The sequence below is a fragment of the Bufo gargarizans genome, chromosome 2 (genome assembly GCF_014858855.1).
Source record: "Bufo gargarizans isolate SCDJY-AF-19 chromosome 2, ASM1485885v1, whole genome shotgun sequence".
Classification (NCBI taxonomy): Eukaryota; Metazoa; Chordata; class Amphibia; order Anura; family Bufonidae; genus Bufo; species Bufo gargarizans.
The window spans coordinates 590447939-590470806 of NC_058081.1; the positions used below are offsets into that span (position 1 = coordinate 590447939).

The following is a 22868-nucleotide window of genomic DNA, read 5'->3' on the forward strand; positions in this document are numbered from 1 at the left end:
TAAATATATGCGTTTTTGAGTCCATTGACCTAGATGGGATCTATATGATCTTGCTAGATACAAAAATGCAAAAACCGCATGTGACATAATTCACATTGATGCGGTTCCAATGCGGTTTTTGTAAAAATTTAGTCCTGACCATATAGGTTACCTATAGACCATCTCGAGCATGTTTTAAGATACAGGGGAATATTGTTATTTATATTTTTAGCACATTTATATTTTTAGCACATTTGTAACTGTGAATGTTATTCATTTTATGGAAGAAAAACGGCGATCAAATCCACCCCATATATTAGAATAGGCACAACTAATTGGTGGGTGGAACAATAGGATATATAAGCAGTGAGAATCCACTCACTCGGTGGCCACTGAGGAAGAGGTGTAATACCTTGAAACGCGTCTGGCATATCAGAGTGAGCGTGGATTCCTAAGAACATACAAAAGAAGCTGGACATCAACAAAGATCGAAAAACATCAGCGATCTCAAAACGAAAGTGATTAACCTCCATTACCAAAGTTACTGCCGCAGACTAGTGACGTCATACACAAGCGTCTACCCTGAACTCCAGAGACCAGGTCACGTGGGACGCCACAGCCGTGTACGGCTACCTGGGAGACTAGCGCTGCAGCTACGCAGCAGGAAGGGGTAAGAAAAGAAAGACACAGCGGCGAAGAATCAAAGTAAGTAACTTGGAGGGCACACACGCATCTCTGTCTAACTCACACATTGGACTTTAACATTTGATCCGGGTCACTATTTACATCTTAAGTGAACGGAGTGCCACACGTATTCAAAGGCACAGGACTTTAACTCTGAGATACCTAATCTCCAGTTGGAATAGTGTCCTGAGACACAGCACGGTGCGGGCTCTACAACATCACCCCAAAGGGGCTAGAGTGCTACATCTATAGTGAAGGACACTCATTATCAACAAGCTTGACGCCACAAATTCCCAAATGGAACATTAAAGGTCATATCATCACCATATCGTGTACCAACAACACGACAGCAATTACATCTACCAGTGGGACATTGGCGTCATCCTGTTGTAATATATTGCATTTGATTGCTGCATATCGCATATTCATAATTCATTTTTATTTTTGATGTATGTTTTATGTGTATTTTAGGGGTTTGCTTTTATTGCTTATTAAATTTAGTGTACATCACCCTGTAAGTGTTCTTCTTATGAGTGTGCCCCCCTCATCCCTATATAGAATGGTTTATTACCACCCCTACCTTCCTGATCGCTGTATACACAATGCTCAGTGAGCGCTGTTTATACAGTTCAGGAAGCAACCATGATGCATAACCAATGTCAATTTTTCAATTTAAAAGTAGGAGGGTGGCAAATGTCGCACATGTTATATGGTTATAGTGCATTTCCTTCTGAAATACTGGAGGAAAATGAGTTGTTCCAGACATTGTTCTGATGAAGAACATACTTTGATTAAATTATTAAAAAGTTGATTGGCGAGGTAAAAACATATAGAGAAGTGCCGCAAATGCTATATCCGGCTGTAGCCTAGCACTCTAAAGTGTATGCAATTATATATAATTATCAACACATTAAACTGGCACATAATTATTTTCAATTACAGACCCTTCACCAAAACGGAATATTCAATACTGGTGACCAGGTCTCCTAGCATTTCCATATACATTAGTTTTCAGAGAAGTACGTTTTCCAGAAGTGGCGTGGATAGCATGTTTATAGCTTACAATACGTGGCCTCCCAAGTGCCTTGATTTTTATTTGCTACTCCATAATCTTGTGTTTTGGGCATGATACTGATAAATCTTTTAGCATATGGATACAGAATGTAAATTTGGTTCCTCAATGACTGGTATCTGTTCTTCTTCTTCTATCTGAATTCCAGATGAGGAAATAAAATTATTGCATAAGGCTCCGGCATGCTTACCGCCTTTGGCACACAATTAATGGACAGGCGTGTTTTTTCTTTCTCATGGTGATTTTCATTTAAACCTGATTAGTCAAGCCACTTAGGCCGTTAAATTAATTACATTTCTGTGCTGTTATTCTTGTCTCGTAATACACCTTGCGTGAAGACAGCAAGGCTTAAAAGCACGGGGAATCGAAGACGGCCAAGTGCTTGAAATGCTGAGAGAGAGTGAAAACCTGGGTGCTCCATAATCTCCCTTGATGTAAGACTATATGTCATTTCCAAGAAGGGTCAAAAGCGTACATAGAGGGTGAGCGGGTTCAGCGGTGTGTGAAAGAGGTCACAAGATGTGGGAAGACAGCTGTCAACTGCATGTGCCTATGGAAAATATAGCTAAAAACACTAAAACATGCCTCATCCTCCCCCCAGATGATTGGTTCGTTTTTGCACAGCACAGTGCTGCTTTTGGATTACTTGTTTTATTATTTGTGTCTATGCTTTTGTTTCAATACAGGGTAATTTATAGCCTGCTACATGATGAGAAGTCTAAGCCATCTGCTTTTGTACATTCCCACATTGTAAAACACTTAAAGGGGTTGTCCGGTTCCATAATATTGATCACCTGAGGATAGATGGGGGTCCGACTCCCAGCACCCCTGCTGAACAGCTTTTTGAAGGGCATGTTTACCTGCATGCTGTCTACAAACCCCGATTTCTAAAACTAAAAATTTGGGAGGCTGTGTAACATATAAATACATTTTTATAAAAAACAGAGTGCAGCGATTTGCATATCTCAGACCCATATTTTATGATGTTGAAAATGACCTATTTTACCGTTTTATAAAAATTTACTTAAAGGGGGTTGTGCACTTTTTTTATATTGATGACTAGAGATGAGCGAATTTCCACTTATGAAATTCTTTCACACTTCGTTTGGTGGTAAAAGGAGAATTGCGTTATGGATTCCGTTACCACGGACCATAACGCAATTCTATGACTGAATGCATAATTTATTCCGTCATAATAGAAGTCTATGGGCTGCATAACTGATCCGTCCCATTTCTGTCATGCAGGAGAGGACTCCCCTGCGTAACAGAAACAAAACGGATCAGTTTTGCAGCCCATAGACTTCTATTACGACGGAATGAATAACGGAATGACTCTAAAGGCATTCCGTCATAGAATTGCGTTATGGTCCATGGTAACGGAATTCATAACGCAATTCACCTTTTACTACCAAACGAAGTGTGAACGAATTTCAAAATATGAAATTCGCTCATCTCTTTTGATGACCTATCCTCAGAATAGGTTATCAATTTCACCCGGCACCCCCCACGATCAGCTGTTTGAAGAGACTGCAGCACATGTACGAGCGCTGCTCGTTGTCGCAGCAGCAATCAGTGTAATTACAACTCCACTGTCCCATTCACTTTAATGGGACAGCTCCTTCCTATTCATGTGACTAGGACGGACATATACACTAAGGCTGGTTTCACACAGGCGTTGCGTGAAAAGATGTGGGTGCGTTGTGGGAACATGTGCGATTTCTCTGCGCGAGTGCAAAGCTAAAACGCTTTGCACTCGCGCAGAGAAATCGCACATGTTCCCACAACGCACCCACATCTTTTCACGCAACGCCTGTGTGAAACCAGCCTTAGTTTTGCACACGCGTGAGAAAAATTGGCATGTTTGGTACCCATACCCAAACCTGGACTTCTTCACAGAAGTTTGGGTTTGGGTTAGGTGTTGTGTAGATTTTGTTATTTTCCCTTATAACATGGTTATAAGGGAAATTAATAGCAATCTTAATACAGAATGCTGAGTAAATTCAGGATGGAGGGGTTAAAAAAATATATATAATTAAACTCACCTCATCCACTTGTTTGCGCTGCTTGGCCCGTCTTCTTTCTTCTTCTTTGAGGAAGAAAGAGAAGCCGGGCTGCGCGAACAAGTGGATGAGTTGAGTTAAATTATTATTATTATTTTTTTTAACCCCTCCATCCCTAATTTACTTAGCATTCTGTATTAAGAATGCTATTATTTTCCCTTGATCAGGTCCCCATCCCGATCGTCTCCTAGCAACCATGTGTGAAAATCGCACCACATTCGCACTTGCTTGCGGATGCTTGCGATTTTCACGCAGCCCCATTCACTTCTATGGGGCCTGCTTTGCATGAAAAACCCACAATATAGAGCATGCTGCGATTTTCACGCAACGCACAAGTGATGCGTGAAAATCACCGCTCATGTGCACAGCCCTATAGAAATGAATGGGTCTGGATTCAGTGCGGGTGCAATGCGTTCACCTCACGCATTGCACCCGCGCTGAATTCTCGCCCGTGTGAAAGAGGCCTAAGAGTGCATTTAAATTAAATGAATAAAAAAAATAATAATCCTTTACTCGCTGCATGATCTTGTATTCTCCCTCCCCCATGCAAACTCAGAGCTGGCTTTATTTCCAAAACCATGTAAAACTGCTTTTGAAGGCGCTTGCAAAAAAAATACCTTAAATATGATTTTTATTTCATGCATGTCGACTGACATAATGTAGAAAATTAAACTACCTGAGCCACTGACATGTACAACCTCCTGGTAAGGAGTATAGGTAGCAGCAAGTATTGCTTTCTGCAATTTATTTCTGTAATGTATCTCCAAACCAGTGTATTATATTAAAGTCGTGCATGCTTTATGCAGCTGCATCTTTATACATGTGAAAAATGTCAGTCACTAAGGTTTAATGATCCAGACTAATGTTTTTTGCTTTGTTGTTTTTTTTTCGGTTCAGAAGCATTCCTTGTCCCCTCCTGACATTACATGTTTCCAGCACTTACTGTGTAAGCTGAATTGATTTGGCAGAAGTGGCACTTGGTGTGAACCTTTTCTGCTCCTGCTCATGGTTTGCTGCATTTGATCTCTTTCAGGAGACAGGACTTCACTGGTTCCTGGTTTGATGAAATCGAATTAACTGCTGCTGAACAAATATGGAAGCAGGTCCTGAGCAGCGTGTATCTAGACCTCAGCAATGTGGGCTGGGGAGCCGTGCCTAGCCTACCAGATGTCAGTCTCAAGGTGCAGTCAATAGAAGATGTTAATTAACGTGTTGTTGTTCACTCACTTCTAGTCACTTTTATATCTTTAAGGCTTCATGCACATGGCTGTTGCGGGCACCGGCCGCGTGCTCACCGCATCACGGATACGGACCCATTCACTTGAATAGGTCCGCAATCCTGAAGGGGCTGTGCGGAACGGAGGCACGGAAACACTACGGAGCGCTTCCGTGGGGTTTCTCTCCGTGTCTCTACACCGCAAAAAAATTATATTTCTTTGCGGTGTGGACGGATCACAGACTCATTCAATGCACGGATAGTGCCCGTGCATTGGGGACCGCAAATTGCGGTCTCCAATGCACAGAACGGCCGAGCATCATCTGTGTGCATGAGGCTCAAGGTTCATTTTCATGTTGTGGCAAAAAACGCATGTGTTTGGGGGGGGTTTGCCACAGAGATTGCTGTGGATTTCACCCACTCCATTGCAAAAGGTGAAATCTGTGATGAAGATCGGCAGCAAAAATACATGTTTTTTATTACGCAGCGTGTGGATGACATTTTATAAAATCTCATCCATTTTGCTGGTACTGTACAATGCTGTGGATTTGCATCGTGAAAATTGGTCACAAAAAAGTTCCTGATAATTTCCTTCTCGTTACAGGAGGTGAAAGCTGCATTTACATGTAGCAATCACCTCTGCTATATGGGGACGAGTGATCGCCCCGCCACAGACAATCATTGTTTCTGGGAAGCAGATGGCTGAAGCAATGATTAAAGGGAGTCTGTCACGTAAATTTTACTAAAATAACTACCGGCAATAGCCATTAGAGCGCTGTAAAAGGATTAGAACCATACCTTTATGTGATCTGGGTGTTTATTCCATGTCCAGTCACTTTTATTCCTATGAAAAACTGCTTCCAAGTGCCCAACTGGGCTTTTCTTTTCAAAGTGCCCAAGCCCGCCAATCTTCTCTGCTGTCTGCATCTCCCCTAACCTTCCAATGCATCCTCCCCTGCATCACTGTGCACACTATAGTGTTTTCTGAGCCGCAAAACACGGATACCAGTCATGTGCACCCTGCACTTTCCCATTCCGCACTATTGCAGAAATGCCTATCTTTGTCCGCCCATATATCTGTTTGCGGAACGAACATACGGGTGATCGTGTGCATAAGGCCTTCTCCCAGTGAAACAACATTTGCTTGTTCATCGGGTGATCGGCGGCACCTTTACACAGGGCAATTATTGGGAGTGTTCCTAGGACTGTGCTACGCTGATCTTGATATCCCCTGCACTGCTGGCGGATACAGTACAGGCTACTGATTGAAATATATGGCAGCTTGTAGATTTCAGTAATCATTTATGACAGAGCATCTGCTCTATATCACTGGAGGTGACACTGTCTGGTGATTGCAGGAGTGCTGGCAGAACCTCTGCTAGATGCGGTACTTCAGGTCCATTTTGGAGCCCCAGGGCCACCTGTCCTAGATAGGAAATACAAAATAATAGCAGTGTGTTTAAAAAAGTGAATAAAGCTCAAAATCCTTCTAATAGCTTTTATTCCCATACGCAGAAATGCATTGGGAACACTACACATTCTATTCCAAATGCGAACATGAAGAAAAATTTGTGTTGTTCCTCAAAAAAAAATTAAGAAAAGTGAATATCTGACTGTTCAAAAAAAATAGCAGTGTTTGTATTCTTCTTTACAAACTCAAACATTCACTATATAAACTGAAAAATGTTGGAAGATTTTGCTTTCCTTTGAATCACTGAACTAATATTTAGTTGTATAACCTAGGGCTGCAACGATTAATCGATTATATTCGATAACTGGATTCGTTGTCGACGAATCCAGTTATCGAATAATCGCCGATTCGTTGCTATGCGGGCGGGCGGTCGCTGCATCTTTATTTTACCTTTTTACAATGAGCTCCTGTAACAGCCAGGCAGAGCGGACGGCGGCGTAACATCACTCACTCACGTGACACGCCTGCTCCGCCTCCTTCATTCATGAAGTGGGCGGAGCAGGTGCGTCACGTGATTGAGTGACGTTACGCCGCCGTCCGCTCTGCCTGGCTGTTACAGGAGCGTCATTGTAAAAAGGTAAAATAAAGATGCAGTGATTAGTTCGACTTATAAGCATCGGGGCCGGGGCTGTTATGGGGAGGGGGGAGGATCTGTCTATGGCACTGCTATGGGGAGGGGGGTCTGTGTATAGCACTGCTATGGGGAGGGGGGAGGATCTGTCTATGGCACTGCTATGGGGAGGGGGGTCTGTGTATAGCACTGCTATGGGGAGGAGGGGGGGTCTGTGTATGGCACTGCTATGGGAAGGGGGATCTGTGCACTGTTATGAGGAAAGGGATCTGTGCACTGTTATGCCCATAACAGTGCACATATCCCCCTCTCCATAACAGCGCCACCCACAGATCCCCCTCTCCATAACAGCGCCATCCACAGTTCCCCCTCTCCATAACAGCGCCACCCACAGATCCCCCTCTCCATAACTGCGCCACCCACAGATCCCCCTCTCCATAACTGCGCCACCCACAGATCCCCCTCTCCATAACTGCGCCACCGACAGATCCCCCTCTCCATAACAGCGCCACCCACAGATCCCCCTCTCCATAACAGCGCCATCCACAGTTCCCCCTCTCCATAACAGCGCCACCCACAGATCCCCCTCTCCATAACTGCGCCACCCACAGATCCCCCTCTCCATAACTGCGCCACCGACAGATCCCCCTCTCCATAACAGCGCCACCCACAGATCCCCCTCTCCATAACTGCGCCACCCACAGATCCCCCTCTCCATAACTGCGCCACCCACAGATCCCCCTCTCCATAACTACGCCGTCCACAGATCCCCCTCTCCATAACTACGCCGTCCACAGATCCCCCTCTCCATAACTACGCCGTCCACAGATCCCCCTCTCCATAACTACGCCGTCCACAGATCCCCCTCTCCATAACTACGCCGTCCACAGATCCCCCTCTCCATAACTACGCCGTCCACAGATCCCCCTCTCCATAACTACGCCGTCCACAGATCCCCCATAATAGTGTCGTCCACAGATCCCCCATAATAGTGTCGTCCACAATTTGTTTTAATATGGCCTTTGAACATAATTTTTCAAGTAAGATCATATAAACCTCTCTGTTTTGTAATTTTGTCGTTTTTCCCGATTAATCGATTAATCGTAGAAATTAATCGGCAACTAATCGATTATTCAAATAATCGTTAGCTGCAGCCCTAGTATAACCGCTGTTTCTGAGAACTAGTCTACATCTGTGTTGTTCGGCGTCAACCAACTTCTGGCCCCTGTGAATAGGTTTTCCAGCCCAGATGATTGGACTACATTCCACAGTTCTTCTCTTTTTCTTGGTTTTGCCTCAGAAACTGCATTTTTGATGTCACCCCACAAGTTTTCTATTGGATTAAGATCCAGGGATTGGGCTGGCCACTCCATAACTTCAATCTTGTTGGTCTAGAACCAAGATGTTGCACGTTTACTGGTGTGTTTGGGGTCGTTGTCTTGTTGGTTTCCTTCAAAGACCCTTTGGCCCAGGATTTAAAGGGTTTCTACCACTTCGTTTTCACATAATTAGCTTTCAGACACTAGCGATCCGCTAGTGTCTGCTCTGCCAAACAATCCTAATATAATAGCTTTTGGGGCAGCCGTTTCGCTAAAAAAAGAACTTATATTGATATGCTAATGACCCTCTAGGTGCTATGGGGGCGTCATTAGCACCTAGAGGATCGGTCTACCTTCACAAGATGCCGCCGCCCAGCGCGTCCCTCCAGCCCGCCCATCTCCTCCGGAATGCGATCAAGCGGACGACTTCTCGCTCATGCGCCGTGCGCGTCTGTATTCGGCGCATGCGCAGTGAATGTCCGACCGCTTCCCTGCTCAGACATCTCCACACAACTGTATTTACATCCTCACGACGATGATACAGTTGAATACTGTGGAGAAGGCGGCAGAATTTTGTGCTGCACTAGTGGTATTTGATTCTGCAGGGGTGGTACTTTGTGCTTCACTGTGGTATTCAGGCCCTACTTCTACTTCTGTTGTCAATGACTACTTATATTGCCCCGTCTTCTATCAATTTAGTTCCGCGGCAACATGGGGCCACTTTAATTTTTTTTTCCAGGGCCACTTTAAAGGGTTTCTACCACTTGGATTTCACATAATTAGGTGTCAGACACTAGCGCTCCGCTAGTGTCTGCTCTGCCAAACTATCCTGCTATAATAGATTTTGGGGCAGCCGTTTACCTAAAAAAAGAACTTTTATTAATATGCTAATGACCCTCTAGGTGCTATGGGGGCGTCATTAGCACCTAGAGGATCGGTCTACCTTCTCAAGATGCCGCCGCTCAGCGCCTCCCTCCAGCACGCCCATCTGCTTCGGAATGCATCAAACGGACGACTTCACGCGCATGCGCCGTGCGCTGCTGTATTCGGCGCATGCGCAGTGAATGTCCGACCGCTTCCCTGCTCAGACATCTCCACTGCGCCTGCTGCGATGACGTCATCGCATTCCGGAGGAGATGGGCGGGCTGGAGGGACACGCTGGGCGGCGGCATCTTGTGAAGGTAGACCGATCCTCTAGGTGCTAATGACGCCCCCATAGCACCTAGAGGGTCATTAGCATATCAATATAAGTTAGTTTTTTAGCGAAACGGCTGCCCCAAAAGCTATTATATTAGGATTGTTTGGCAGAGCAGACACTAGCGGAGCGCTAGTGTCTGAAAGCTAATTATGTGAAAACAAAGTGGTAGAAAGCCTTTAAATAATAAGGTTCAAATAGCCTAAGGCTAATGGATTCCCGTTTCTGGTCATTTAAAACATAACATTTATTTCCTTTTATTAAGACTAATGTAAATCGGGAAAAAGAAAAAATGTTTTAAAATTATAGGTGCTGGTGAACTCAGGCGGTTAGGAATATAGTTTGCTTCACCTATATATTCTACCTATCAGAATGCGTCTACCCTTATCATGCTTAGTATTTCAACAGGTTTCTAATTTCCACTTGCCAGCTCTTTATTCTATTAGCTGGATTCTTATGTTCATGTCTATATAGATCGCATTCATGGAGGCCGCATATCTAGTCGCATTAATTCTCAGTCCCTAGCTTCACTTTTTTCGTATGTACTCTGTTGCGACTCCCTGCCACCTTTGTGTTTTACACGATGTGTGTCTGCAGTTACACCAAGTTCGGACACTGAGTTACAGTCGCACCTAAACTAAAGGCCGGATTGCAGCTCCCCCAACATGTTTCACCACAGATGTGGCGTCTTCAGGGGAAATGGAGCTACTGTCAACACGAGCGCCAGGTGAGCCAGTGTTTTTAACTACTGTGGGTGGGTCTTTCCTTATCATACATCCAATCAATACTAGGCACTCGTGTGACAGTGAGACAATGTAACCACTCACCACAGTCAGTGCTGTTTCATCATACTTTCGCATCGCCAATGTATTTTATGTCAATGCGCATGCGTTGTCTTGTTGGAACACCCATTTCAAGGCCATTTCCTCTTAGGCCTCTTTCACACTTGCGTTGTCCGGATCCGGCGTGTACTCCACTTGCCGGAATTACACGCCGGATCCGGAAAAACGCAAGTGTACTGAAAGCATTTGAAGACGGATCCGTCTTCAAAATGCTTTCAGTGTTACTATGGCACCCAGGACGCTATTAAAGTCCTGGTTGCCATAGTAGGAGCGGGGGAGCGGTATACTTACAGTCCGCGCGGCTCCCGGGGCGCTCCAGAGTGACGTCAGAGCGCCCCATGCGCATGGATGACGTGCCATGCAATCACGTGATCCATGCGCTTGGGGCGCCCTGACGTCACTCTGGAGCGCCCCGGGAGCCGCACGGACGGTAAGTATGCTGCTCCCCCGCTCCCCACTACACTTTACCATGGCTGCCAGGACTTTAGCGTCCCGGCAGCCATGGTAACCATTGAGAAAAAGCTAAACGTTGCATCCGGCAATGCGCCGAAACGACGTTTAGCTTAAGGCTGGATCCGGATCAATGCCTTTCAATGGACATTCATTCCGGATCCGGCCTTACGGCAAATCTTCAGGATTTTTGGCCGGAGCAAAAAGCGCAGCATGCTGCAGTATTTTCTCCGGCCAAAAAACGTTCCGTTCCGGAACTGAAGACCTCCTGATGCATCCTGAACGGATTTCACTCCATTCAGAATGCATTAGGATAAAACTGATCAGGATTCTTCCGGCATAGAGCCCCGATGACGGAACTCTATGCCGGAAGAAAAGAACGCAAGTGTGAATAAGCCCTTAAACATAAGGCAGCATGACCTCTTCAAGTATTCTGATGTATTCAAACTGATCCATGATCTCTGGTATGCGATAAATAGGCCCAAAACCTTAGTATGAGAAACATCCCCATATCATGATGCTTGCGCCACCATGCTTCACTGTCTTCACAATGTACTGTGGCTTGAATTCAGTGTTTGGGGGTCATCTGACAAACTGTCTCCGGCCACTAGACCTAAAAAGATAAATCTTACTTTCTCGCCCAGTTTCCTTGGGGGACACAGAAGACCTTGGGTATAGCTCATCTCCATAGGAGGCGTGCCACTAAGTGAAAACTGTTAAGCCCCTCCTCCACAGCTATACCCTCAGCCTGGAGAGAGAGGCTGCCAGTTTTTTGCTTAGTGTCCAAGGAGGCAAGACACTCCCTGCTCTGCAGGGCTGTTTTCTCCTTTGTTGTTTTAAAATTTTTGATTTTTACTTTTTTTTTCTTTTTGTTCCAGATACGGGACAACAGAGACGCACTAGACCTCTCTGTTTCTCCCGGGGTTGAGCTGTGCCAGTGCCGGTCATCCTCACTGCTGCCTCCCCCACAGAAGGCAAGGTGGACCAGGGCAGCCCTGCTCCCCTGCATCCCGCCAGCGTAAGGGTCGCCCGCACGCCAAGTCCCTCTTCCAGCGTCCTGCCACTACGGTGCCAGTAGCTGAAGGGGCGACCCTGCTGGAACGGACCGAGGGTGAAGACGGCTGTGGTGAGAGAGTGGCTTCTCCAGCCCTACGACCCCCTCCCCCCCCCACCCCGGTCTCCTGCTTGACTGACCCCCATACTGGTCCCTGCTGGTCTGGCCATCCTAGTTTGTTTTATTAGCTCCCTCTCCTCCCCTCCACTATAGGTGCATCACTGAGGGGTTATGCTGGCGTCCCTATCATGCCGCCCAGGGAGCTGCCTCTCTCCTTCATGTTCCCCCATCCCCTCCCCTTCGCCTTACCGGTGCGCAGGCATCCTCCTTTGAGACGGCTCAGGGGCCATGGCCTCTCCTGACTGCTGCGCGTAGGCCCTTGTTTCCCGGCCCGCGGTGGCACACCGCGGCCGGCATGACTGCGGTTTCCAGCAGCCCCCGGCCGACCGCAGGTGCTCTCAGAGAGGCTGTCTTCCGGTCGGTCGGGCGCCGCAGAAAGATTCTATCCCGGGCTCCTTCCCGGCCCCCTGACTCTTCCGGCCCGCTGGGTGGGCTCCCGCGGCCGGTAGTATGCATGCTCCGCTCCCTCCAGATCCCGGCCGGTACCTCCGGGCACCGCAAAATTTAGGCCCCGGCTTCGCGGCCTACTAGGCCGCAATATTCCGGCCTCGATTGGAGGGGGCGGGCACTACCAGGCGCGAATTCTTCCCGCCGGAGGTCCCCCGCCCCAGGGGATCGCTGCACCGCCCTCAGGTCCGATCCGTATTAACCTTTTGGATGCCGACGGCTCCCATCTGGAGGAGACCCTAGGGTGGCTAGCCTCTCAGTGAGGCTGTGCTCTTATATGGTGGCCCCTTCCTGCCTCAAAGAGGCTGTGTTTTACAATAATAAATAGAAAAAAATAAATAAAATAATACTAATGATGAAGTGTGTGTAATATGTAATATATAATATATAAGAAATATCTGTATTTTATGTTGGCTGCGCAGGATACTGCAGCCTGGCCTTAGAGCGCTGGCCGTATGCCTGCCCCTATTCCATAGGTGGCATGTTGCGCTCCGTGGCACTGGCCAGGTATACATGTTCCCCTTCTAGGCGGACCCTTGCCCTCTCCTGGGTTACGGCGCTGGCCAGGTGCAGGCCGCCTTTTCTATAGGCAGAATTAGTCGCCCTCTCCAGTCACTGTGCTGGCCATGTGCATGACCCCCCATTATAGGCGGCATACTGCACTCTCTCTGGCTGCGGGCTGGCCTTGTGCATGACCCCCTTCTGTAGGCGGAATACTGCCCTTTTACCGCATACGATGCTGACCATGTGCACGACCTCCTTCCATAGGCGGAACGCTGCACTCTCGCTGGGTTCGCTACGGCCATATGCATGACCTCCTTCCATAGGCGGAATGCTGCACTCTCGCTGGTTCGCTACGGCCTTATGCATGACCTCTTTCCATAGGTGGAATTTTGCACTCTCTCTGGATTCGCTGCTGGTCATACGCATGACCTCCGTCCAAAGGAGGACTGCTGCGCTCTCTCTCTCTGGATTCGCTGCCGGCCATATGCATGACCTCCGTCCATAGGCAGAACGCTGCACTCTCGCTGGATTCGCTGCCGGCCATATGCATGAGCCGGCCATGTGCATGACCTCCTTCCATAAGCGGAATGCTGCACTTTCTGGATTCGCTGCCGGCCATACGCATGACCTCCGTCCATAGGCGGAATGTTGCACTCTCTCTGGATTTGCTGCCGGCCATGTGCATGAACTCCTTCCATAGGTGGATTGCTGCACTATCACTGGATTCGCTGCCGGCCATGTGCACGACCCCTTCCTTGGGTGGTGTGCTGCACTCACTGGAATCGCTGCCAGCAATGGGCATGTATCCTTTCCTCAGGCGGCATACGCACAACGCCACTGACTGTGGTTGTTTTCTCTCCAGTGAGTTGCTGGCCATGTGCATGTCCCGCATCCTTGGCGGGGTGCTTGCATTTTTACTGGATGCGATGACGGCCGTGTGCATGACCCCGCCCCTTTCTGGGTGGAATACTGCTCTTTCGCCGGATGTGTTGCGGGCCATACACGGCCCTCCTCATCCATGGGCGAAAGTTTACACCCTCACGTGACCCATGGCTGTCCTTGATATGCTGTGCGGGACTCTTGCATGTTCTCCTTCATTGTGGAGTAGTTGCACTCTCACAGTATTCGGTGTTAGGTGGGTTATTGCGCACTCGCTTAATGCTAGGATAACCCCGTGCATGTCCCCCTTTCACTGGGCGGACCTCCTGCGTTCCCGCTGGGTACTGTGCGGCCATGTGCATGGTCACCTTCTGGGCAAACTATGGTATGTTCTACTTCTCTGAAGTTGTTACTGGCCTTGGGCATCCCCCCTTTGGGACGGGCCTTTGCATTCTTACCAGCTGCAGTGTTGCCAGGTACATTTCCCCCTTTTCTGGGGGGCCTGCCTGCGTTTCCATCGCATGCCATACTGATGTCTTGTGCATAACTCCCTTTCAGGTTGCACTTTGCACTTCCGTTGATACTGTTGGACTCTGTGGCTGATCCCCTTCACTGGGTGACTATTTTTTTGCAGTGAGCGGAATTTCTGGTGCGCTCTGTCCGTTGTTTGGGCCGTGTATGCCTTCTCCTCCCATAGGTGGGTTGGCCTTCTCACTGCTTGCGGGGCTGCTCGTACGTATGCCTCACTTCCTCCTGCGACATACCTTTTTTTTTCTCTTGGGATGTGGTGCTTGTCACGGGCCTTGCACTCTTCTCTAAAGAGATCATTCTGTCCACCTGTGTAACCCTTGGGTGCTGTCATACAAGCATTAGAAGAATGCCATTGTATTCAAAGGTGTATTCTTTAGATATGAGTAGATGGGCTCTACTTGCTCTCTACTTCGCCGAGCTGGGTGGTGCTCGTTCTCTGGTTTGGCCTGTATATTGTGGTCCCGTTGTGTCGGCATTCCACCATGTCCGTTGGCCTTTCCACCTGGGAAGTGTTCGTGGTTCTTTGATACGTACCCTTTCGTTCTCCCGTGCACTCGCTTCCCGGCGCAAGTGGTCACTGGGTCGAGAGTGCCGTTTGCAGTGCCACTCGATTTCTGCGTTGGCTCTGGCGGGACTGCTGTTCCCTCGCCTACTACTGTTTCCTCCTCTTCGGGTGTCGTGCAGTATGAGTCTTTTCTTTTGGCGCCCCCTCTGCGCTTCAGGCTGGTCCGCTACCGGGTTCGGGCCGCTTTTCTCGGGATGGTCACCCAACTTCTCTTGGGTGCTCGCTTATCCAGGTCCGTAGGACCTCCACCTTGGGTTCTTCAGGGTATTCGCCTTCTGCGTGGCAGTGAACCGGGCGTCTCAGTGAGTGGGGTTCTGCCTTTGAGCTGTCCTATGGCTTCCCTGTTGCCCACTCCTCCTTTCGGTTGGAGGGTGTTATGCCGGCCTCTGTCTCGACTGCCTTTTCTCGCCGGCTCTGCTTGGCTCCCACTCGGTTCGGCTCGGCTCCCTCCGATGTGGCTTTTGCCCCGGCCGTGCTTCAGTGGCTGTTCCTTCACTGCCCTCCCCTCTGGGGAGAGCTTGGTTGTTCATGTGGATGGTTCTGATGTTCCTCTTGGCCTTGTACTGTCTCCCTTGTTCACTCTGGCTGTACTAGCTGTGTGCCTGGTTACCGGGTCTACCGCGTTCTGTCCTCCCGCTGGGTGCAGATTGCGTTTTTTTTTTTTTCCATTCTAGGCAATGGTCCTGCTATGGACTTACCTTCTCGGTAACTTGGGAGGACTCCCATTCGGTCGAGATTGTCATTAGATCTTCCACACCGGGACTGTAGGACGTCTTCCTGTGGTGGCTACATCGACATGGACTTTAGCCTGTCTTGTCCTGGCGGTTGCTGGGCGGACCCTTCGGTTCCTTTCCGTCTGTCCTTCTGCTCCCCCACTCCGGGTGGTTACAGGACACCGTTGCTCGGGGGCCGACGGGACCAGTTTTGCCGACCGTTCTGCCCGTGTTACTGGTCTGCGCCTGTTCGCATTGGGTTTTCACCCGCTTGCCCAGGCGACTCTAGCGGGCTCGCTAGTGTTCGCTCCTGGCCGTGTTTTGTCCAGGATCTGTTGTAGGACTTAGGGGTTTTACCGGGGGTTCTGTGGGAAGCTGGGCGTTCCCCCACTCTGCCTTTCTCTCTCCATGGTTCTGTCTTTCTCCAGTCCGACCTAGGTCTGGGACTGGGACTCTGTTGCTTGAAGTGTCAAGTGTCAGCGCTGTCCTTCCCCTTTCAGCGTTCCCCGGCCCTCTGGGCCTGTCAGGACCCTCTTCCGTGGAGCGGCTTTGGGGTTCTCTTGTACTGCCCTTGGGTACCGCCCTGGGCATTGCATACCGGGCTCTTGGCACTCCAATCTTTCCCTTGGAGCCGTTACAGAAGTTCTCTCTACTCCTTCTGTCCTGTACGGTTGTGTTTCCGTAGCCGTCGTGTCTCTGACGGGTGCCTGGGTGGCGGCCCTTCTTGTTCCGAGCCTTCTCTTTCCTCAGGACAGGGCTGTTCTCCATCCCGTCTCTTCCTTCCTTCTGAAGGTGGTGTTTGTCTTTCATTTTAACGAGGCTTTCGTCCTCCCCTTCCCACCCCCGGGAACGGACACTTCACCGATTTGGGAGTTGTTTGGGCCTTGCGGTTTTTTATTTGGAGATCTCCGACTCTTGTCGACGTTCGGTCTCTTGGTTTTCCAGGAGGTCCGCGCAAAGGGTTGGCGGCCTCCGGGGTGGCTTTCCTCCGCTTTCTCACAGTGGTTATTGCTGTGGTTACCGCGCCAAGGGCAGGGTTCTGCTTTTGGTGTCGCCGTTCATTTCACCAGAGTGGTCGGTGCCTCCTGGGCCGGAGGCATTTGGCTTCGGCCATGCGTCTGTGCGAGGCGGTCACTGGTCTTCCTTACAGCGTTCTACAGGGTGCATACTCTGGCTTCGGCAGATGCTGCCTTGGGCCGCCTGGTCTGCGGGCGGCGGTTTCTTGATGCCTTCGGGTGCTTCGCCTTGGTGCTGTGGTTCCTCCCCCTTTTGGACTGCTTTTGAACGTCCCAAGGTCTTCTGTGTCCCCCAAGGAAACTGGGCGAGAAAACGAGATTTTTGTATAACTTACCAGTAAAATCTCTTTCTCGCTCTTTCCTTGGGGGACACAGAAGACCTTGGGTATAGCTCATCTCCATAGGAGGCGTGACACTAAGTGAAAACTGTTGCGCCCCACCTCCACAGCTATACCCTCAGCCTGGAGAGAGAGGCTGCCAGTTGCGTGTCCAAGTAGTGAAAAAAGGCAAAGTCCAAAAGTGGAACCAACAAGCCAACTACCCAACGGGTAAAACAACTCGGAAACCGCGTAGAGAAAAACAAAGAATGGGTGGGTGCTGTGTCCCCCAAGGAAAGAGCGAGAAAGAGATTTTACTGGTAAGTTATACAAAAATCTCGTTTTCATCAGTCCACAAAATGTCTCTATAGGCCAGTCAATGTGCTCTTCAGCACATGTCTTTTTTTTTCAACAGTGGGACTTTGTGGGGGCTTCTTGCAGATAGCTTGTCTTCACATAGGTGTCTTCTAATTGTAACAGTACTCACAGGTAACTTTAGACCTTCTTTGATCTTCCTGGAGCTAATTGTTGGCTGAGTCCTTGCCATTTTGGCTATTCTTCTATCCATTCGAAAGGTAGTTTTTAGCTTTCTTCCACATCTTTCAGGTTTTGGTTGCCATTTTAAAGCATTTGCGAGCATTTGAGCTGAGAAGCCTATCATTTTCTGCACTTCTTCATATGTTTTCCCCTCTCCAATCAATTATTTTATGAAGGTACGCTGTTTTTCTGAACAATGTCTGGAACGACCCATTTTCCTCTGAATTCCACAGAAAAATGTAACCAGCACGTACAATATTTGCTGCCTTCCTTCCTTAAATAAGGGAAATAATTGCCACCTGTTTTTCAAATAATGAATGACCTCACTCATTGAACTCCACACTGCTATTATTTTGAACATGCCCCATTCAATTAGTGATGTCTGACTACTATTATTTTGAACACAACTGTACACCCCTGGTCTGTAGTATATCGATGGGCCCCTACCCATGTAAGGTGGGTCTCTGATGTGCCCAGTGTGTACACAGCAGGCCTCTAGGGAGTGCCAGAGTAAAAATATAATCAACCCCTTCACGCCCAGCGGTGTACATGTACAGCGCTGGGCGGGTGTTTAAAGATGGGGCCCGATGCGGGCACCATAGCCGCGGGTGGCTGCCTGCTTCTTCAAGCAGACACCCTCGGCTCATGTCCGCAATCGGCAGTAATGCCGATCGCGGACATTTAACCCCTCAGATGCTGTGGTCAATCCTGACCACGGCATCTGAGCACGCTGAAACCGAAAGTGCGCACATTTGATTGTGCCCCGGCTCCCCCGTGTGTAGCGATCGGAGGAGCCGGAGCTTGTGTGCAGCAGTCCCTGTCTTTATGAATGACAGTAGTCTGCTGCATAGTATTTCCTATGGAGCCCTTGACTGTAATAGGGCTCCATAGGAAACTAGTAAAATCGTCATAGATTCCAATGCATGTGCATTGGAGTCTATGATAATAGCAATCTAATGATTACATGTTATAGTTCCCTATGGGAACTATAAAAAAAAAAGTGTAAAAATGAAAAGGTTCCTAAAAAAATTCGATTTACCCCCCTTTTCCCAAAATAAAAGAACTAAAAAATATACACATCATGGGTGTCCTGATGTGCAAAAACGCCCATAATATAAAAATATATTCCCCATATGGCAAACAGCAAAACGGAAAAAAGCGTCCAAATGGCCGATTCGCCGTTTTTGGTCGCTTCATTTTCTGCAAAAAATTATATTAAAAAAGTGATCAAAAAGTCATACACACCCCAAAATGGTATCAATGAAAAGTTCAGATCGCCCTGCAAAACATTAGTCCCCATACAGCTCCGTACACTTAATTACAAAAAAGTTATAGGGGTCAAAATATGGCAACAAAAAAAATAAAACTGATTCCCCCCCCCATCAAAACGCAAGAAAAACTATACTTATAACATATAGCTGGATTCGTACTGACCTGTAGAATAAAGGTAACGGTCATTTTTATCACACATCAAACGTCATTTTTTTTTTTTAAAAAGTAACTTTTTTTTTTTTTTTTGCAATTTCACCCCAGTTTTTTTTCTGCTTCCTACTACATCATATGCAATATAATGGTGGCATTGGAAAGTACAATTTGTCCCGCAAAAAAACAAAAAAACTCATATGGCTATAAAGTTATGGCTCTGGGAAGGCGGGGAACGCAAAACAGAAATGCAAAAAACAAACAAAAAACCTTTGGGCCTTAAGGGGTTATCCAATAGTACAAATACCCCCCACAATGTCTGGGCCCCTCCTATAGATGATACTTACCTGGTCGCTGGCACCAGTGTCCCTCCACCGCTGAATCTTCCCGTCGCATGGATCAAAACAACCGGCGGGGGGGAGCAGCCAATAGCAGGCCGCGACGGTGACCAGCATCTCTAGCATCGCAGGCATTGTGGGGGGTATTTGAACTATTGGATAACTCCTTTAAGCCCAAGGCTTGTTCCACCGCAATCTGAACATTTCTCCCCTTAGATTCAGGGAGCTGTAGGGGAGAAGATAGGTTTTAGGGCTTTTTGTGGCTGGAGGGGATAAATCAGGGCTGCTGCAATGTTTCTCCACTCTCCTGTCAGCTCAAACCACCGTAGTTTTAAGCAGTTTTTTAACGATACATATAGCAGCTGTAAATAACTCTAAATTATGCATTTTAGGAGTACAAGTAGCTATCTCTGTATCCAGCCTATTTTTATTTTGTGGTACCTGGATAACCACTTCATGATTTTAGTAAGATCTTCTGCTTTTTTCCCATAAAATAATTATATTCAGGCATGGCTGCCTAGCATGAACACAAGAACCAGAATGAGGACAGGGCCAATGGTGGTTATGCCTCAGGGTCAGATATTTCTGCCAGGAGTTAGGTTACCTCTCATATTTACTTTAATTGAGATCTTAAGATGTACTGACCTGGACATTGCCCATGTATGATCCCAGTCTCTTGACAGGTCTGACAGTAAGGTTGCTATGTGAAGTTTTTTTTTCTCGCCCATTTTCCTTGGGGGACACAGACCTTGGGTATAGCTCAGCTCCCTAGGAGGCGTGACACTAAGTAAAACTGTTAAGCCCCTCCTCCATCAGCTATACCCTCAGCCTGGAGATAGAGGCTACCAGTTTTAGCTTAGTGTCCAAGGAGGCAAGACACTCCCTGCTACTGCAGGGCTGTTTTCTCCTTGTTATTTTTACTTTTTCTTCTAATTTTGTTATTTTATTTTTTCCTAGGGATACCAGAGACGCATTTGACCTCTCTGCTCTCCCGGGGTTGAGCTGCGCCAGTGCCAACTTATCTGCACTGCTGCCTCCCCCACAGAAGCAATAGGAGGATCTGGGCAGCAATGGCTCCCCTACATCCCGCCAGCTAGGGGGTCGCCCGCACGCCAAGCCCCTCTTCCAGCTTCCTGCCACTGCGGTGCCAGTGGCTGAAGGGGCGACCCTGCTGGAAAGGACTGAGGGTGAAGACGTCGCACGGTGAGATGGCTATTCCAGCCCATACCCCGTCCCTATCTGCAGCATCTACCCCTCTGGGTAAGGGGGGCACCCGTGGTCGCTCATTCTGAGCGCTCATCTGCAGGACAATGCAGCACAGCAGCATCCTCAGCACCCCCACGCTTTCCCCCCCACGCTGCTATCTTTCTCCCCCCCCCTCCCCCTCATCGGGGCTGACTCAATTTTTCTCTTCTCTCTCTCCCCCTTCCCGCCGAGAACGGGGGGCGGGGCTTAGCGGTCCCGGCAGGGGGCGGGGCTTCCGCGCGTCATTTTGGGGGCGGAGCTACGTTCTCCTTCACAGGAGACATTTCAAGCGCTGGAGTGGTGCTCTCGGCGCTCCAATCAGCCCCCTTCGAGCCTTTACGGGAGGTCTCCCTTCGCCTTCTGTCCTGCAAGGTCATCTTTCTTGTGGCCGTCACGTCTCTCCGACGGGTGTCGGAGTTAGCGGCTCTTTCTTGCTCCGAACCTTTCCTGATCTTCCACCAGGATAAGGTTGTGCTTCGGCCTGTCCCGACTTTCCTGCCAAAGGTGGTCTCCGCCTTTCACATCAATGAGGACATCGTCCTTCCGTCGCTCTGTCCCTCTCCTTCCCACCCCAGAGAACGGGAACTGCACCGTCTGGATGTGGTCAGGGCGTTGAGGATTTACTTGGAGGTCACCGGGTCCTTTCGGCGCACGGACTCCCTGTTTGTGGTTCCGGAGGGTTCGCGCAAAGGGTTGGCGGTCTCCAAGGTGGCTATTGCCCGTTTCATTAAACTGGCGGTGTCTGAGGCTTATCGAGCCAAGGGCAGACCTCCGCCTTTTGGCGTCACTGCTCATTCCACCAGAGCAGTCGGAGCTTCCTGGGCGCAGAGGCATCGGGCCTCGGCTGAACAGTTGTGCAAAGCAGCCACTTGGTCCTCTCTGCACACTTTCACAAAGTTCTATAGGGTGCATACGCATGCATCAGCGGATGCTGCGTTGGGCCGCCTGGTTTTGCAGGCAGCGGTTTCCTGATGCTCTGGTGGTGTTCCGCCTTGGGTTTGTGGTCCCTCCCTTCTTGGACTGCTCTTGAACGTCCCAAGGTCTGTGTCCCCCAAGGAAAATGGGCGAGAAAAGGAGATTTTTGTATAACTTACCAGTTAAATCTCTTTCTCGCTCTTCCTTGGGGGACACAGCACCCACCCTTCTGTGTTTGGTTACAGGGTTATGGTCTGGCGCCCCGTTGGGTTGCTGGCTGGTTGTTTCCGTTATTGGTTGTTATCCTTTCACTACTTGGACACGCAACTGGTAGCCTCTATCTCCAGGCTGAGGGTATAGCTGATGGAGGAGGGGCTTAACAGTTTTACTTAGTGTCACGCCTCCTAGGGAGCTGAGCTATACCCAAGGTCTGTGTCCCCCAAGGAAGAGCGAGAAAGAGATTTAACTGGTAAGTTATACAAAAATCTCCTTTTTTAAGACAAGCCATATCATAAAATAGTCAAAGCAAGTAAAATGTGAGATATATGGATTTATTTTTAACCCCTTGATGCCATAAACTTTTCTTTTTCTTCATTTTTTTCCTTCCCACCTTCCGAAAGTCATTTCCGTTCACAAAGCTGTATGACGGCTTGTTTTTTTTTCAGGACAAGTATTTTAATTGCATTATTTCATTTACTATATTATGTTTTTTTGTTTGTTTTTTTGCCATGCTTTACTACTTAAAAAAAATTCTGACAGTCATAACTTTTGTTTTCATATGTAAAATGATAAAATGAGTGATTTCAATTATTTATATTTTTATTTTTTTATATTTTTATTCCCCCTAGGAGATTCGTTTGATCGTTTATACCATAGTTGCAGTCTTCCTGTCAAGGTTTGACACAGGCGGTCCAGGGAGCCTTCCTTCACAAGGCCCCAGGCTGACAAAACAACCAATCTACACCAGGGGGACTTGATCGGAGGACAGAGGGAACACCATCCCTCTGTCTAACTGCTTAGATGCCACAGTTTCTAATATTGACTGCTGCATCTGAGGGATTAAATGACCAGTATCGGACTCATCCCTGTCACTGCAGGCGGGTGTTAGCTATATTAAAACCCAGCTGGGTCCTGCCGCATATATGAGGAAGGCTCAGCTACTAAACCTGATCCATACTCCACTTCTGCCCTAAATATCTTTAAAGGGTTAAACCATGCCAGATGTCAAATAGTTAATTTTATTACATTCCACTGCCTTCCTCTATTATTTCATACAGTACACCTTAAAGGGGTTGCCTCATCATGGACAATGGGGGCATATCGCTAGGATATATCCCCATTGTCTTATAGGTGCAAGTCTGCAGCTATATCGAGAACGGAGCGCTGCAAGTGGAGGAGGGCGCACT

At 48.2% G+C, this 22868-nt stretch overlaps 1 protein-coding gene across 3 annotated transcripts in view; it reads left to right on the top strand.

Moving 5' to 3' along the window:
- LOC122926764 overlaps window positions 1-22868 on the top strand; it is a 79956-nt gene that overhangs the window by 46054 nt on the left and 11034 nt on the right. For 2 of the 3 annotated variants that reach the window (XR_006387714.1, XM_044278239.1), the window contains exon 3: window positions 4829-4976. Coding sequence is in view for 2 of the 3 variants with exons in the window: in XM_044278239.1 (XP_044134174.1) it covers window positions 4829-4976 (148 nt within the window). In the remaining variant the exon portion in view is untranslated. The remainder of the gene's footprint in view (window positions 1-4828; window positions 4977-22868) is intronic. The other variant, XM_044278240.1, reaches the window with a different exon arrangement.